This window comes from Rhinatrema bivittatum, chromosome 2, assembly GCF_901001135.1.
Source record: "Rhinatrema bivittatum chromosome 2, aRhiBiv1.1, whole genome shotgun sequence".
NCBI classification, from domain to species: domain Eukaryota; kingdom Metazoa; phylum Chordata; class Amphibia; order Gymnophiona; family Rhinatrematidae; genus Rhinatrema; species Rhinatrema bivittatum.
This window is the reverse complement of record NC_042616.1, coordinates 666,491,756-666,510,002: the sequence shown is the minus strand read 5'-3', so window position 1 is coordinate 666,510,002 and position 18,247 is coordinate 666,491,756. Positions and strand designations below refer to the sequence as shown.

Genomic DNA, 18,247 nt, shown 5'->3' with positions numbered 1-18,247 from the left:
ATATTCCCCCCTCTAAAGCAGTTAGGTCGGTTCAGGCGGCACGCTGCTCATTTCAATTGTTCTACTTAAACCAATAAGGTTAGGACAAGAGAAAAACTGTGGTTTGCTTTCCCAAAAAAAAAAAAAAAAAAAAAGCCCCGAGGCTACGTGGGCAGACCTACAAGATTGAGCAAACAAATAGGAGGGAAGCAGCTTCTGCTGTGCCTTTGTCTGCGATCTCTCTCCCGGCTTCGCTCGGCAAGGCGCACGTTTCCCCCCCCCCCGCGCTGCGGAAGGCGGAGGGCGTTGGGAGCCGATGGTGCCCCGTTTGGCGCTGGCCGCAGACTCCCGCCTAGAGCTACGCCGGGCCGCGACGCTCGCCGGGGGCGGGGGAGGGGGGGAAGCCCAGCCGGACGGAGCCGGGGCTCTCCGCCGCAGCCTGGCATTTGCGCCCTCACGAGCCAGAGCGGTTTGGGCGAGCGGTGCGCGCGCCCCCCCCCCCCCCCCTCCCGGCGGGACGGCCCTGCGCAGTCTCCGGGAGTACAAGTGGTAAAGGAAGGAGGATGGCCGACTGCTGACTGCAGGAAGGGGGCCGTGCGGCGCGCTGCTGGAGCCGGCAGATGGGAAAAGTTGCCTGTGAGTACGAACTTGGCTTCGGAGTTGCATGGGCTGACGACGGCCGTCCTGGTGGGCAAAACCTAGGAGGATAACACGGTTTTTTGTTTTTTTTATATATATAAGCCAGAGGCTATCACCTGAAAAAAGAAAGTGTTATCCGTTTATTTTTAAATCACACATAGGTTTTTCCATGTTTAAAGTTGTATGACTATTTTAAGTTAACTCAAAGAAACTGCAAGGGTTTTTCCATCGCTAACCTGAAGTTTCATTGTACGCAAATTACTACGCAAATTACGAGCACAATAATTGATGGTGCCCATGACCCAGGCACGATTTGGTGTTTCTGGTCTGGATTTTCAGTCCGTGTAGTTGACATTCATTTCTGAGTGGAGGATATGAAGTTAACACATATGAGTATATCAGTGGGAAGAGTTACAGAAAGGTATATAAGACGAAAAAAAAACCCCCAAATCAGAGTTCTTCTGATAGCGCTGATATAACAGAAATTCTTTCGCTTCATACATTTCAATTTTAACACCCCCCCCCCCCCCCCAAGGAGAGATTAAGCAGAGGGATAAACACTGACAGCTAGAAATCTGACATGTACTGACATTCTCTTAGAATCAGGAAGTTATACATATTTGAAATGCTTGTTGATCTGAATTTCTTGATTGTTCCAAATAAGAAAGAGAGGGTAAAAAAAAAAATCAGCCGGTCTAAATTGCCTAGAAATATTTTTCATAGGAAGTGCTTCTCGGTGGTGATTTATGAGAGACTTAAAATGGAAAGGCATCAGAAGATTGCTCTTTGCTGTTCTCTACCGTTCTGAACTGTACAAATATGCAAGAACAAATCTGCAGGTTTCAGAAAGAGAAAACAGATGTATAATAACAATAGAAACAAAAACTCTAATGTGAGCATATACATGTTTGTATATATAATATCTATATGTAGACAGGGAGAGAAGAAAGTAACTTGGAATTGCTCGCATTTCCCAAGGCCCAGGGCACTAAATGAACAGCCGCAGTCATTCAAAGCTAAAAACCTGTGCACTGGACAGGCACAGAAGACTTAAACCACTGCTCATCTTTGGAGCGCATAGCAAGGCATTATCCTAGTGAGAGGGCCACAGGTCTCCCAGCTCAACATATGCAGACGAGAATTCGGAAAGTCCAAAATGTATTTTCACCGTTTCTCCAGTGATTGTACTGGGTAGGGATTCTGTGGGGAATATGATGGCGATTACATCACAAGGATACATCTGCTGCTTGAACAACTTTAATTCATTGATTGAAAGATCAGTCAAAACATATTTAACATTATCCATATTTAAAATTCGGAGTTTCATTCTAAATTCTTTTGAAGAGAACACTTGTTTTGCTAAATCAGCTGGCTGCTTCTCTTTGAAAATAGTGACTTGTTTTTTGCAAAGCACTTTATTTTAGGTTGGTTTTTTTTTTTAATGCATTTGTATTTTTAAAGCAGTCTTGCAGTGACATCAGATTTAATTTAATAAATCTGCTTCAATTGTTTGTGTTTATGTAGCTAAAATATTTGTCCTCCGTTAGCTTAATAGCCATGCATTCCAATCTTAGCATCCAATGTTCTTTTTGAAATGCCATTTGACACTTAATTTCTACTTTAGAAGCCATTACAGCTAGGAGAAAATGGTAAATCCTTAAAAAGGGGGCATTTTTTTCAAACACATTGAATACCTTTCTTCCAAAAAGGAATACTGCTTTCTTGTGAATATAAGTTCTGATTAGAATTTTGCCATTGTCCTTAAGGCTCCATTAGGCAAGCAGCCTAGGGCTGTGGTTGCAGAAAACCAACTACTGTGCCGGCTCTATTTATTTGGATAAGTCTAGTACTTTCACTGAAATTTTCTGTTCAGCTGAACGAAAATTTAAATTAGTCATTTCATTAAAAAAAAATTGCTTCTAGTAAGCAAAAATAAGAGTGGAAGACCCATAATTTAGACAAGTACCTCTATTTTATTTGTTCTGCGCTGCTGAGCCTTAAGAATCCTTTCCCATTTGCAGTTTACTTTTCACAGAACATTATTAACTTTTTTTGGCCACAGCGCCTGATGTTCTGTCAGATGCTTTTGATTTGTAATTTAGCAAAGTATAATAAACAGTGCAAGAGTCATGAATTTTCCTCTGAATCCTGAGCGCTGAAGTAGGGAAAATGTGAGAAAATGTGTACCTTTAAGTCTTGTTTGATGAGCTCTCAAAGCAAGTGTGCCTTCTGGAAATAATTCCGGGGGTTGAAGAGCATGGTATTAGCAGATTTAATGTGGCTATTCAATGGATTGGTGGAGTACTATATCAGGTTTAGTAAAATGAGAGAGCGACAAATTGAACATCAAGAATGCTTACATCTGTGAAGAATTATAAATTGAATTATTTTTTTTTAAAGGGACTTAAAATACTTCATTAACAAATCAGAATGTGTTCTTGGGGTTACATTATAAATTGAGGATAGTGCTCCTTTCACTATATATTTTGTGTATTTTTTTCCACATTGTTAATAGAGATGTAGGCAATATTTTGCAACCCATAAAATAATTTTTGTAAAACTATATTAGATATGTCCAAATGAAAAGGCTCTACAAGTCACTTGACAGAAACATCTATAGGGTTCTAGGGAAGGATTTTATTTCCCAAATATAATTTTACTGCAAGAGATCTTGTGGTCATCAGCGCTTCCATCAAAAAGACGGTGGGCCCTGAAGGCCAGCTCCGCCGAAGCGTTTGCCTTTGTGTCAGATGGAAGCGTTCTTACCGTTTCTCGGTGACAAAATGCAAATTTTACATTTTACTTTAAACTAAATAAAAATATATATATATATACTTCCAGCATAGGAAAAAAAAGGTTAAGAGGAAAAAATGTCAGCACACTCCAGAATTTTTGTTCTTGTGGACTGTTAACGATATGCTTTCTTACCACACTGTAATTTTGTACTACACATAAAAACCTAAAAGCATGTGAAGTGTAGCATTTTGTAAACTGTAACTAATTTCATTCACATCTGTGTCTAATTGTTGTCTGTATTCGCATTCTTGGGAGTGGATTTATTTTTCCTGAGCCACTATGTGGATTCAGCTGACCAGCCTAAGTGAGGATTAGTTGTTTTAAAGTTATTTTGATTAAAGACTCATTTTTAAATATGGTAACACGTAACACATGGTTTAAATATTCTCCAGTACTCGAAGGAATAGCTGATGAAATGGGAAATCGTCGATGAGTGTAAATAACGGAGCCTAAGTGCGCCAGTGCCTCTGTATGTGTAATATAGATAAAATGATACCATGCATGCATGTGTATTCGTATATGTCTGTCTAAATATATATATTTAGACAGTACATTGTTTAATAATTCAAATCTAACTGGTATATTGTGTGTTTGCATGCATATTTGTACTTGTTCTGAAGGTCTGGTTTAAAAATGCAATATTTTTCTATGAAACTAGATTTTTTTTTTAATATAGTTATATTTAGTTTAGCATTTGCTTAGCTAATGCAAGGTTAAATATGTCTATCTTTGTTGAGATCAAATATATATCTCTGGTTCGGTAGACAAACACGTTTTTTTTTATGGAATTAGAATACCATTAGAAAAGAAGAGAATTAGGATATCCGAGATCTATGCTGTCATATACCTTCTCAAAAAATTAGCTACAAAAAACATTTTGTGATGACGGTAGAAGCAGAAATATGTTCTACATCTACAACTTGCAAATTAATGTCCCTGAAAACCAAGCCGTTTCTCACCTTTTCATGTATTCCTGATTTATATACGCAGATATTAAAGTATCTAGGCCAGGGGCATATACTGCGACTACTAAGGGAAAGATTTAAACAAACAAACAAAAAAAAACCCCACTCTTATTTCTCCTTGAGCAGTTCTGGAAGGAAAGCAATACCTGACGTAATTTTCAGACTCCCTAGCTGCACTTATGTTCATAGGTGATGCCTAAAACAAGACTGTACAGAACAGGAAAGGCTTTTTTTTCAATATACCGCCCCTTCTGTTTGCAGGCTGATGATTGTTAGTCGTCCTATTCAAACATTCACTGTTTTGCCGTCCTCTCACAAAAGTAAAGCTTCTATTCGTAATTAAAATCAACAAATCTATGAAGGTATAAGTGAGATTTGCTTGGCTGGTTTTGATGGTACTTAAAATGCCTCCTCTCTCCTGGGTTTGTTTTGGGATCATCAAAGAGAAGTCAGTTCAGGTTGAAGGGATCTGCACATCAAAGCTTCCGAGCACTGACTGTCAGACAATATATTCTCTTTTGCCGGTGAAGATTTTGTGCTTTCAAGCCAACAGCCTCACCTCACCTGGGCTTTATCACCTGCTGGAAATGTGATTTGTACCGGTTCTAGAGGAAAAACCGGTCTGAAGCACACCACCTTGCAACTGTTCACTTTAATCCAAGAGACTACGCGTTTGCAAGAATTGTGTCAGACGGAATAAATACCGCTCCGGTAGCTAGAACGTTGTGCATGGTGACTTATTTATTTAAGGATGGTAGTTGTTATCGGGTCAAAAACATTTTGATGACTTCCTGTTCTAAAATCCGGTCTCTTTTCTGATTGTTAATGATGAAAATACACAGAAGAGAGTCATATTTTTTTTTTTAAAAGAAAAAACAAAACCCCCGAGCTTTTTAAAAGTTCATTGCTTGCACTTTTCCTCTGTAATCATTCTGAGGCTCCACACGGCGGTATAAAGTGCAACACAGCAACATCAGTACAAATAGGCCTTCTCTTCAGTCAACATCTTACCGCGTGTTACATTCTACAGCTCGAAGGGATCCTTTCAAATCGTGCGCCGGGCTTTGCAAGTTAAATCAGCCGCCCCCACCCCGCGTTGGCCTCATAAAAACTATTTTCTTAGATTTTAACTTCAAAGTTTAATCAGCAGTAACAGAGTAAGCTTCCACGTGTCATGTTTATCATTCATTAAAAAAAAAACCAAAAAAAAAAAAACCAACCTGCCCAGGAGCTGACCTAGACAATAACTTAAATGACAAAGGGTAGATGAAGACGAAAACCAACCTGGTAGGGATAAGAAACTGTCAAGAGTTAAAGGGCTAGGAGGCAAACACATTTCAACCGGTTGATAAGAGTTGGATGAAAGATCCTCCGAGGGTGCTGGGAGTAGGGGTTAATGCTTGAGCTGCCTCTGTTACACACACACACGCACACACACACACACACACACACTGCTAATAGCCACCTTTCTCTCCCCCCCCCCCCCCCCCCGCACCTTGGTCTCACTACCTTAGCAGAGAAACTGGGGGAGGGGGTAATCCAGTTTGCAGCTGTCATAGGCCACCGATGAATCACAATCCCGTCATTTGGCTGCCTTCCCCCTGACATGGGATGGGGAGGGGGGAAGGACCAGACCTGCAGGAAGAAACCATCGCTTCAAGCTTCACTTTTAAAGTCAATATGCCTTTCACTACTACAGTGTCTTCCCCTTTCCTGTTTATTTGCTTTAAGGGCAGCATTTTCGTTACCAGCAAGGTTTTTCGGTTTAGTTTAAACTCTGACACTGAGGCACAATAAAGTTTGCATCTTTTTTTTTTTTTTTTTTTTTAAATCATTTTTCTGAACGCAGGTGCAGAAACCATAAACCAGGTCAGATGTTGCTGTTTCTTCAACTTGTAGGTAAGGATGCAGTTGATATTTCGTTTGCTGTGACTAAAAGTCTTTAGAAAAAGATTCTCTCTCCCCACCCCCCTCCTTATTTTACATTGTTGTGGTGCATTTTGTTAGTTTTGCTTAATGAAAACACGTTAAAGAATAGTTATACGTCATTTAGCTTTTATGCTCACAAATCGTTTTGAGACTGGCAAACGCTAGGCTTTAAGTGCTTATTCGATTTTGTTCTGTCCTTAAGTCACTTTTTGCGTCTGACATCTTATTTCAGTCTGTTTTATTTTAAGATTTCTATTTTGTGCATTTAAGATTAAAAAAGAAAATAAATATTAGTCAGTTCTCTAGATGTAAAATTGGTCTAGTACAATCCTTAAGAAAGCAATAAAACTATCTCTACTGAGAAGACAGTGATTAGGAATATACATTGAATTATTGCATTTATGTACAGTACAAACTTTTATAAAAAGAAAATATATATGTAAACTGATGAGTGTAGTCTCTGGAGTGAATCAAGTTTACTTATAATAGAAATGGGAGGCAGTCCGTGCCCACGTTAATGATGTAGTAAAAGTTCTTTCTGAAAAGTTGCTTTAGAAAAAAAAGAAAGAAAGGAATGCAGGCTGATCAGATAACCTTAATAGAAAACGCGGGCTGTTAAAAGTATCTCCAACAACTTACTTTTCAGATTTTGCAATTAAGAATATAAACACCAGTTGTACTTTTTTTTTTTCTTCTTTAGTAATGCAATCAGCTGCTGATTATGTAAAAAAAAAAAAAAAAAAAAAGATTCCGTCAGACCGGCGCTATATTTATGCCGCGGTCCTGTTTTTAACAGAATAACATCGGATTCAAAGCGATCCTGCTGTCTGACTTAATGACAGCTGAGTTGCTCCGTGGCACAAAGGCAGTCTCACGCCTGTATGGACTGCCTGTATGTTGGCCTTATCCCTCTGCAACTGGGCACGCTTTATGTAATCCACAAAGCAAACAAGTGAGCAGACATAATAATGTTTTAATGCTGCATTTGTTTCAACGGAAATAAGAGGGACAATTAAGAAGATTGCCAGAGTAAACAACTGCATGGAGAATATCTCATTGCTTGTCACTGAACTGCAGGCTTCAACAATTGCTTCAAGTGTCTGATATGGGTTTAGAGACCCTCTTTAAAATTCAAGTAGATGGTGAATGGAGAGGAAGTCCTTTTACTAGATGAATATATTCCCGGATAGGCTGCTCCGTGTTGTACACCAGGAAAGTTGCCGTAGAAAGAAGTCGTTTCTATTTGCTAGGAGCCCTAAATACAATTTAACATATTACATTCACCTTTTCCGGTTAAGCATGTCTACGGTTATTGGATTTGTGCTTTAGCCATCATTTAACTTCAGCGTTCATTCACATTACATTTCCAGGCTCGTTTTAACTTTGCGGGTAGTTTTGAAAATAAAATAGTTTGATTAATCTTAAGTGTTTTCTTTTTAACTAGACAGAAGTTATAAAAGGAGGGAGAAGTAGAGTCTGACCAGCTCCAACATCCTGGGAATTCCCTTGTTGCTGTCCTTTTTTTTTTTTTTTGGTGTCTTGTAATCGTGTTGGGGTTTTTATCTCATCCAGTTTTTAGTTAAAGCGCTTTGGCAACAAACATTGTCATGCCAATAAAGTTTCCTGAATCTGAGAGAGAGGGTTGTGTGCAGCAATGGAATAACAGCAGCATAGTAAATAAGGGCAGAAAAAGATCAACATGGCTCATGCCTTTTGCTGTTTTTCATTTGGTACAGAGCAGAATGGTGGCTAAACACAAGTAAAGAGTAAGGATGTATACAGCGCAGTAAAGTGGCCTACTTTTTCCCCCCTAGGTCTATGGAAATGCAGGATCTAGCCAGCCCACACAGCCGACTAAGTGGTAGTAGTGAATCTCCCAGTGGTCCCAACCTTGATAACCCCCACATAAATGATAATTCCATGACACCAAATGGCACAGAAGGTGAGTAGCTTTTAATGCAGCCATTGCTTTTTATCTTTTAACAACGCCTCGTGCAGCTATTGCTTTTATTTGGCTTTCCGTCACATCTCTTGTAGTTGTTGGTTGTTTCTTTGCACTTTTATGCAGGGCTTAACAAGCAAATTAACTTGAAATAGCGAATGAGATCAAACTTTCTATTGCTTTATTGCTGTACCGTTTTAGCCAGGGATATTTTTTCCCTCATCTTACCAGGAGAGGATTCCTTCCTGCATGGAGCATCTGCAAGTTTTTTTTCTTTTTGCCATGTATCCATTCAGTTTACCACTGCTCGTCTTAAATGGCATGTGATATTATTCCCCAGTATCCACCATTATGGATTATTATTTAACATTCAGATAATTTTCACATGCTTCTCATTTTAATGACATTGAGGCATTAAGCAGTTAACTTTATAAGCTGGTTCCATGGCTCAATGAAGTAATAATGCATTTGTCATACAACGGTACAACTACTTAAACCAAGGGTAGGAGGTATCTTACAATGGGGAAAGAAATATGTAATAACATGCTATAAAGCAGGTAAAATATTTCCTTGTCAAAGCTAAAAGCATGTATGTGTAGTGTTTTTTTGTTTTTTTACCATGAATGCCAAGAAACTTGAAAGGACATCATTTTTCCCATAGATTCATTCAGTATATCTGGTCTCAAAGATGTGTAAATGGGTTTCAGATAATGGGCAGCCATCATTCAGTTCCTCCTGTAGGCTTAGCCTCCTACAATCAGTTGTTTTTTTTTTTGTTTTTTTTTTTTTTTAGTTAGCACACAATTGTTTAGATGCTCCATAGGATAGTGTTGCTTGAATGGTTTCCATTATTAGAAGCAAAAAAAAACAACCAAAAAACAAAACCCTTCCCTTCTACTGTGCTTGAATTAAAACATACCAGTTATGTATGGCTGTCTGTTTTATCATTTCTAGGGGAATTCCCATTAAATTGTTCCAGTGTTTTAACTAATGTCCAATAAACTGGCCAAATTCTGTCCATGCTACTGAAAAGTCACAGTTCCATGAATTATTTGTTCAAGCCTGGCCTTGGTATATTTTCCTTTCAGCTAATGAAAGCGGCAATATAAATAGATGTGAATCAGAAGCAAAAAGAAAATAATCTTGATTGCAAACTGTTTTAATATGAGAGCAAGATTATGTGGGCAGATTGACTTCCTCCGATAATTCTGGGCAGATAGTATCCAGCCCTTATGTGCCTCCGACACTGAGACAGATATCCCTTTGCTGCAGAATATTAGGGGAAAAGAATTGCAGCTCCCTTCTGGGCTTCTATTTTTTCAGACTTGGTCACCTGAGTTACTGCCTTAGTCATGGGGGCTGCACAAAGTGGACAAAGGTAGCCAATTTCAAAAGGCAAAGACTAGTGTTTGCAGTGGATGTATTCATTCCATACAGATTATTTAAGAGGAAGTAAAACAGGATTTTTTTTTTTTATTATTATTCTTTTGTTTGTGATTCCCCTTCAGGTGACAGCATGATTCTGCTCAAGGCTGCATGCTGGTTGCTAAGCACTGGTATACAGAGTGCCACCAGATTGTATGGCGCTGGCGCAATAACCCTTCCGCTTTGTATAGTGCATGCCAGATGTGCGCAACGCTGCACAGAGGCACATAAAGATGGGCCCCTGCTCCTTGGAGCTTGCGGTCTAGTCTTGCCACCAAAGTGGCTTGGAGCTAAAGGAGCAAGGTCATGACTGAGGAGAGTTAAAGTAGGAGGTTAGAGGTGGGATCAAATAGAGGATATTAACTGAGTATCCTGAAATAAATTGGGGGTCTGTAAGTATTTAAAGGAGAGTCCAGGTTCTAACACAAGGTTAGCAGAGCACATGATTAGTACCTGGAGAAAGCAGGTTGCTAAGCCTTATGGTCTTAAGGCTGCAAGCAGAATTGTCATTACTGCCGCACATTTCACAGTTTTATTTTTCACAGTTTTTGTGACTAGCTGTAACAAAAATATCTAACCTTTTTTTTTTATTTGAAATCTGCGAAAACATATACCATTTATCTCTTAAAAACTGTCTTCATTTAAAAGCAAAAATAGTTTAAGGAAAAGAGAGAGAAGGCCTTATGCAATATACATTGCATAAGGCCTTGCAGTGGATGTATATCTTTTTTTTTTTTTTTTTTAATAAGACCCTTTGTTTCATGAAGTGAGTTTTGTGAAAACCATCTTTTTGAAAGGAAGACTGAACTTCCTTTAATTTTCACTGTTTTTTTTTCCCCTGATGCGTGATCTATGAGCTCAGGATGCATCTGATGAAATTAAACCTTCTCCTGCAGCTGTTTTTTATTTTTTCCTTTAAAATGCTACATAATGGGGTGGGGGTTTGCTCATTTCTTGCATGGGGATTGAGGTGCATGCATTCTGATCATCAGCCTGATGTACTTCGTCACTGAATATTCTGCCTCGCACGTCTTAAAGATGCCTTCACTGTTTTAAGTTTTACATTGTCAGGATACTACAGAAGTTGGTTAGGTACAATGCCATTCCCAGAAGTGCTAAATTTTGTTTAAGTAAATTAAAAAAAAAAAAATACTATCCCAAAGTGAAATGGCTCTGTTTCAAACAAATGTTCTATAATCCTTTAACAATGCATTTTCAGACATGTTTTATGTTGACGACATCTCGAACAGAATATAAACTGACTTCTGACAGCTGCTAATTATGTTGCTTGGATTTCACAATGTGCTCTGGCACCTGCAGTGCAAAATCTAAATACATTACTTAGGCAATTAAGTATATTGCAGTCAGTTATCTATAGCAACTATAAATTAAGACAGAGAAAAATAAACCTACAGTCGAGGTGCTTTATACGAGAGCATAAAAAGGCCTGAGTGAGCAGTCATAAATTTTCCATATGAAGATTTAACATTTTCAAACTATTTAGCATTAATGCAATCATTTGAAATTAACTAAAGCTAGCTTTTTATTCACTCTGTGCCTTTGTTTTTGAAAGCTCAACGCTGGCGGCAATGTTAGATTAAGGTATTTCTGAAAGCAGTATAAAAATACATATATTTACACAATGAGCTTACTGTAAAATGTCAGTAAGCATTGTCCTTCAGTCTACAGAAATTAGAGTGTGCGTTCGTTTGATATCTTGATCATATTTACCTTCTCATCCGCTGCCTTTATGAAGCTGCTTCAGAGTAAACTATGAATTGTCAGCATGCAGAGGAAGAAGAGTATAAAGTAGTGACTGAAAATCAAGTTTCTAGTAAAAACTGTAAAATATACAGTTGAGATTAAAATGTTATATTTTAAAAAGAAGAACCTTTATTTATAAAAAAAAACAATGTTGATAGTCTCAAAGAAAACTATGCCCCTGACTCTTGGTTATCTTTAAAGCTACTGCAGATGATCGTTGTTCAATAATGTCCGTTAGGTATGCTGATCAGATCAATAGGTATGATTTAGGTTATAATTAAAAAAGCTAATGTATTTTTTACTTACAGTTAGAAAAAAATATAGTTATTTTTATGAATGCCTTAATGTCTATAGTTTAAAAGTGTTGTACCCTCAATGTTTCAGATGAATATATATATATATATATAGTGATATTTTCCTTCTGACAGTTAAATTATTGCTAAGTCATTACTTTAAAACATTCTTTGAGCAGCTCCCTTGCAAGTCCCCAGAACAGTGTAAGAAATTAAATCACCTGGAATGGTCTGAGGTAGCATTAGTGACATTGTTGCCCATATGCCAATCAGACCTCCAGTGAGGTAATTTGTGACTTTCTTACTAATGTGACTGGAAGAGGGAAAATTAGGGTCCACCACCCATTTTCCTGCAGAAAAAAAACAAAAAAGACTCTGCGTTCCTTCTTCTTCATAACCTACCCTAGTAGGTGATGGCACACGAAAATGATTTGGTCCATTCAGTTTGCCCAGTTATGCTGGCCTACCACTGTTTAGGAAATAATTAATCTGCCAGTCATCAAAGCTTGACCTCTTGTAGGATTCTGCATCTTATCTGAGTCTGTTTTTGTCGTCTTCCTCTCTTTTTGGTTCTTTACCATTCTGGGTAAAGATGCATAGTGTTCAAGTTCCCAAATTTAACCAACAACTAGTCCCTACTTCATCCCACCCCAATGACTTAGAATCAAATTATGGAATGATATAAACAGCTACCAAAATTAATGAGGCTTTTACCCAAACATCTGGCCACATTGGTGGTAGCTGGGTACTGTCGACCTATCTATTGGCATTAAACTCATTTTCTGGGGATTTGCAGACTGTTGAAACCAACCCAGCTACCCCATGATCTGCAGTGTTACTAAGTCTTGCTTCGTTTACTGCCCTTCGTTTTCTTCTTATCACCTTGCTGAACAATATCTGGCCACCCCTGATCTATTGGCATCAACTTGTTAGCATAGTAGATGATAGCAGAGAAAGACCAAATGGGGTACCCAGTTAACTCAGTTATTTCTCTCCACACTTCAAATATATATCCCAGCTGCCAGCCATAAAGCATGACTACTTGTAAAATATCTCCCCCTGGACCAGGACAATTTTTGACCTGAGGTGCTGCTAGGTCATGCTTCCTTTTATCCACCTTTTATTGTCTCCTCACCGTTTTCCTATGATCTCATGGTTGTTTGCCATACTCTAGCTTCTCAATCCTGACTGTAGCACCAACATCTCGAACTGTCGCAAGCATGCTTGAAATCTGTCACAGCACTGGTTCTCATCACTTCTGCAGGGAAGCTATTCCAGACATCTGCCATCCTTTCCTTATTGAAACAAATGGTAAAAGATGTAGTCCTTTCATTTTTAGTAGATTTTAATTTGATTGTACATAGGAGTAGTTGCTACTTAAAGAATGCAAACTTCTCCATTCATGTAAAATAAGTTCTGTAATAGATAACTTTAGGGAAATGTATATTTTTTTAATGAGTTATGAATGATTGTTATGCAAGATGAATGATAGAACTATACAGTAAGTGCAATAAAAATATAGGCCAAGCGATATTTTATTTTATTTTCTATAGAGTATGAAGATGAGGTGTGATGAAACAGCAAGGAACTACATTTATTTCCTGATAGAGAGACTTGTATTTTTTTAACAGATATAGTACAGTAAACCTTCCCGTGTCATCAGTGAATCAGTCCAACAGATCTATGATTGTACAGTTCTGACTACTCGCCAGTCTTCATATCCATATATTCAGTCAGAGCAGCTGGCACTTGTAGAATTTTCAGTAGCCATCTTAGAAAATCAATTGCCTGAGAAAAAAAGGAAACCCCCCTTTTTTTTTCCACATTATATTAACTTTATTTAATTAGATTTCAGCCTTTTGACAGATTTTGTGTATCTGAGGATTGCCAGAAATCTATAGAGACCATCTTTAATGTAAATTTCTATGTTGCACTGCGTTCATAGTACAACAAGTCATTTCTGTCATATCTTGAGGGCCATTTGTCATATTAATAAATACTTTTTTATCTTTCTGAAATAGTGAGATTAATAGCCTCCCTTAGTATTTATTTTAAAATATTTGTTGCCCACCCTTCCTACGTTCGGGGCAGGGTACAAAATACGGACATAATCTAAAACACTAATACAATAAAAACCTCATACAGTCACTTTGTTAAAAACATAAAGAGAAATGTGCAGGCAGCTACGGGGATATTAAGATGAAATACTTAACAAGAATAGGCTCTTTGCCTTAGAAATGTTTTTAATGCTTGGGTAATTGCCAGGTTCTTGTGGCCTGGTTTGGCCTCTGTTGGAAACAGGATGCTGGGCTTGATGGACCCTTGGTCTGACCCAGCTTGGCAATTTCTTATGTTCTTATGCTTTTTGAAGAATTTGGGCTCTTTTAGTAGCCTGATTTCAATTGGAAGAGGGTCCTGCTATCGAGAGAGCTTGTTCTCTAGTTTCCTCTAAATGAACAGTTTTAGAGGAAGGAATATCCAGTAGGCCCTGCCTAGATGATCTTAATGATCTTGCTGGGGTATGTATTTTTAAAACAGCAATGATCCATGCAGAGGAGATGTTGTTTTAGAGGAGGTTGTGAATGGTGATTGCCAGTTTATAATGGACATGGGATGTGGTAGGTAACCAATGAGGCGACTGTGGTACCAGTGTTATATGATTATGGATGGGTGAACTGGTCAATATTCTGGCTGCTGAATTTTAAATAATTTGAAAGGGCCAAATTGTGACGGCTGGAAGCCCAGGGCATACATTTATGACACTTGCAACAAAACTAAAGCAGTATTAAGCCTTAAATGATTTTTTTTAAAACAAAATTCTGTTTATGTATGAGATATATAGAATATACAGCGCTTGCTCTATGAAATGCAAGGTCCATTTTTTAATCCTCACTCATGAAGGTTGGTTGAGGGTTTCATAATTGGGGTTATGTCAATTGAGAGGGATTTGCTTCCTTTGATCATGATTTATTGAGAATAACACTTTTTTTTCTAATCAGAGTCTTACATAAAAAACAGATAATAGTTGTCCATAGGACAATATCTTCATTTTGTATGTGTGCTTGATTATATGTGCAATCACTTACACATACAACTATTATTGGTGTGTGTGTTGATGCATGATGTTGCTGTTTTGGAGCAGTTTATGGTTTGTCTGCAGTGGTCAGAATGCCTTGTTTGTGAATTTTCCTACTGGGAGTACAGCCATTTCTCTCCTCATTTGAATCTGGTTACTCAGACATGCTCTGTATCATTGTATTGAAGTGCCACATATGTAGGGACACATCTATAATATGTGTAAAAGGAAAACCAGAGTACAGAGAGAACCTGAATGGTAAATCTATTATCCATTCCTCTGTTCTAATCTAAAATATCAAAAAAGAAATACCATCGTCATGAGTTTTATGTATTATGCTAGAAGTAGCAAATGGCCTGGTCTGTTTTTTTTCCTGCTGGGCAACTTTTTACCAAAGTTTCTTTGTTTCTAAGCTTCAGGATCCAGATGTTCATAGCCATCTTATCGTCTTTCTGCCAGTACCAAGATGTATCCAAAAATATACCTTTTTTCAGTGTTGTCATAGTGATGTTTACTCTGACAGAAAGCATTGTCACATTAGCTATTGGCTCAAACCTTCCCTCCGACCACTCCCCACCCCTCCCCCATGCCTCTAAACACAGCTGTTCCCCCCTCCACCTAGCATTCCCATTTCTTCCAGGTCAACCCAAACAGGCTGATGAAGTCCTTGTTTTTACCTCATTGCATAAGACTACATCTCCATTCATGCAGTGGGGCAATTCCATGACTGCATCGCCCAATTCAACTATTGCTCTATTTCTTTATCCTCCCCTATATCATGCTGTTGCCATTCTTGATATCCTCTGTCCCTCACTTCAGACCGCTGACACTCTCTTCATGTCCCCCCCCCCCCCCCCCCGCCAGCTTCCAGTCATTGATGCTGCTGTTTTTGGGTTTCTCCTTCACCCCCTGTCACTGCCATTATTCTATAAAACAGACACAACACACACATCCTTCCTAAGCTGTTGCTGCAGCTACTGAAACTTTCTCCAGAGCCTTCTGCCAACTCTGGTCCTTTAAAACTGTCCCAAGCTGACCCCTGTTGCCTGCCTCTTGCCAAATCTGATCTCCTTTCCTGCTTCCTTGATAGCACCAAAATAGATTGCATACATGTGCATGAACTCCCTACACCAAGGTGACATTACTTTTACCCAACAGTACTTGTGACGGAAAACACACGGGATGAATTTTCAAACATTATGGCGATAACTTTTAAACAGGCTGGTGGGCACACAGGTGCGTGTGTTTGTTGGCCTGTGCCGGGGAACGGGGCCATTTTATAACATACACACGTATGTGTGCACATTATAAAATAGCCTGACCATGTGCACATGTGTGTGTGCAATTTTAAGTTGGGGGACGCCTATGCATGCAAATGCCGCTTCTAGCGCGTAAGTGGGAGGATTTTAAAAGCCATGCACCCTGACGCCATTAGTCATTTTCCCAGTTCATTCTCATTTTTCCTAGTTAAGGGATAGGACTTCCGAACCCCTCTAGTTTAATAGCCTCCCTTCTCCTCTGTTGGACCCAACCCTTAAAACCCCACTGGTCTGTCTAGATATTTTTTACTGTAAACTTGCACGTCATCCAGAGCAGAAATAAAGCTACGCAGCAGGGACCCCAGTATGTGCTTGTGTGCAGAAAGTACTTAGGAGCTAATTTCAATGTGAAATCCAGGCAAACCCATGTCCCACCCAGATCACTTCCACGCCCCCTCCCTCTTCAGAACTTTTTCATTTTGTGCGCATAGCAGCAAGTACAAGCATGCCCGAGCACCTTTAAAAATCCGCTTGGCGTGCACCGGCCCAAACTATTCGTGTATCTCCCAGTTTTGGCACACGCCAGGCTTTTACAATTCAGCTTTATGTGCCTAAAAATTAGCATATGTGCACATAAGCAGCCTTTTTACTTGCAGATTCTATATTTTATAAAGGTTGAAAATACGCACATATTTTCACTTTCACGTGCATGATAAAAGGGGGAGGTCTAAGGGCATTCTGGGGCAAGGCCAGCATTGATGCGTGCAATTTTACAGTTGCTAATTATCTGGTGTAAGTGATATTAAACGTGTTTGATATGAACTAGTGTCTGGGAAGGAGGGCTGGGTGTTCAGATAGAAGAACCAGGAAGGTCTTGACCAGGAGAAGAGGGTGGGCAAACTGGTGGAGTAATGGGTAAAACTGGTAATTTCCTTGAAGTGCACACACTTTAAAATACACCGATATATGCTGGCAAGTCCTACTATAGTTTTGTGCGTAAAATATATGCACCAATATTTTTAAAAAAGGTAAGAAAAATAGGCAAGTTCAATGCATTGATATATGTTGTTTTAATGCATTGCATGTGTTCACACGTAAGCCTCCATTTGTGTGTGTATGCTGCGGGATATATTAAAAAAAAACAAACCGCTCTTATATCCTCTGCCCAGGTTATAAAATACTAGCGTAGATCTGCTTGCAGCCATATATGCACGTATATGCTGCCATGCGCATTTGAAAGTTATCCTCAAAGACGATAATTCACAGGGAGAACATGCAATTACTTGTGCTGGTCAGATATGAAGAAATAAAATATACTAAAAGTTTTAAAAACTTTTATATTCCCGGTAAAGCAAAAATAAGAATCTTATATCTTAAAGGGAAGGAATAGTTCATTTTTAACAGCCTTATTTCACTAGATAACTCCTGTGTGAATGTTGAGTTATCAGTTCAAAGAGAAAAGACTTATTTGTAGTTTGGAACTGTACACACTGTGACTGTGTGTTTAATACACTTCTGCTATTGTCTGCCCCTTTCATCTTGTAAAGTCTGATACAATAGATTTTGTCCAATTTAACCTGCCTGCGTGTACATACAAAACTGAACACTTTTTTTTTTAAAATAAATACAGGGGCATATGTTACTAAGAGTTTTTCCCATAGACACAAAACAGGGGAGTCTTTTTAGAAAATAAAGGGCCCATAGTTTAATGCGTCTATAAGCGGAATTCTAAGATAAGAAACAGACTCGCGTTCTGTGGTAGCAAACCTGAGTAGTCAAGGTTGCATCTAGTAGTACTGATATGCTTGTTGATTATTTGCCACAGTGCCTTTTGTTTAGGACAGGAAAATGGAAACTTACAAGCATAGATTTTGCCCATTTTCCCTGTATGTTGCAATACCACAGACCCCACTTTTGATCTCCACTTCACCCCTATTTCCCTGCCGCCCAGGATCCTCTGTGCTCATCCGATATTTCTTTCTTCTTCCACTTCCACCCTCTGGGGGCTGTTCCCTACATACACCAGCCTTTCTCTGAAGAAATATTTCTGTATCTTGCTCCCGGGTCTATCCCCTGCTTCAACCCAGTTACCAGGATCTCACGTTCTAGACTTTCCATTCACGTCAGAGTGCTTGACTCGTCTACATTATTTATGACACTGAGTTATTTGAAATAATATT

General features: G+C 38.8%; 1 protein-coding gene across 8 annotated transcripts in view; it reads left to right on the top strand.

The window, feature by feature from the left end:
* Positions 1–216: 216 nt before the first annotated feature.
* Positions 217–18,247, top strand: part of EYA1 (EYA transcriptional coactivator and phosphatase 1) — a 312,611-nt gene continuing 294,580 nt past the window's right edge. For 6 of the 8 annotated variants that reach the window (XM_029591459.1, XM_029591455.1, XM_029591458.1 and 3 more), the window contains exons 1-3: positions 217–615; positions 6,229–6,278; positions 8,123–8,250. In XM_029591459.1, coding sequence (XP_029447319.1) covers positions 8,127–8,250 — 124 coding nt within the window. In that variant the 5' untranslated portion in view covers positions 217–615; positions 6,229–6,278; positions 8,123–8,126. Of the gene's footprint in view, positions 616–6,228; positions 6,279–8,122; positions 8,251–18,247 lie in introns of those variants that run through there. The other 2 variants (XM_029591454.1, XM_029591460.1) reach the window with 2 other exon arrangements.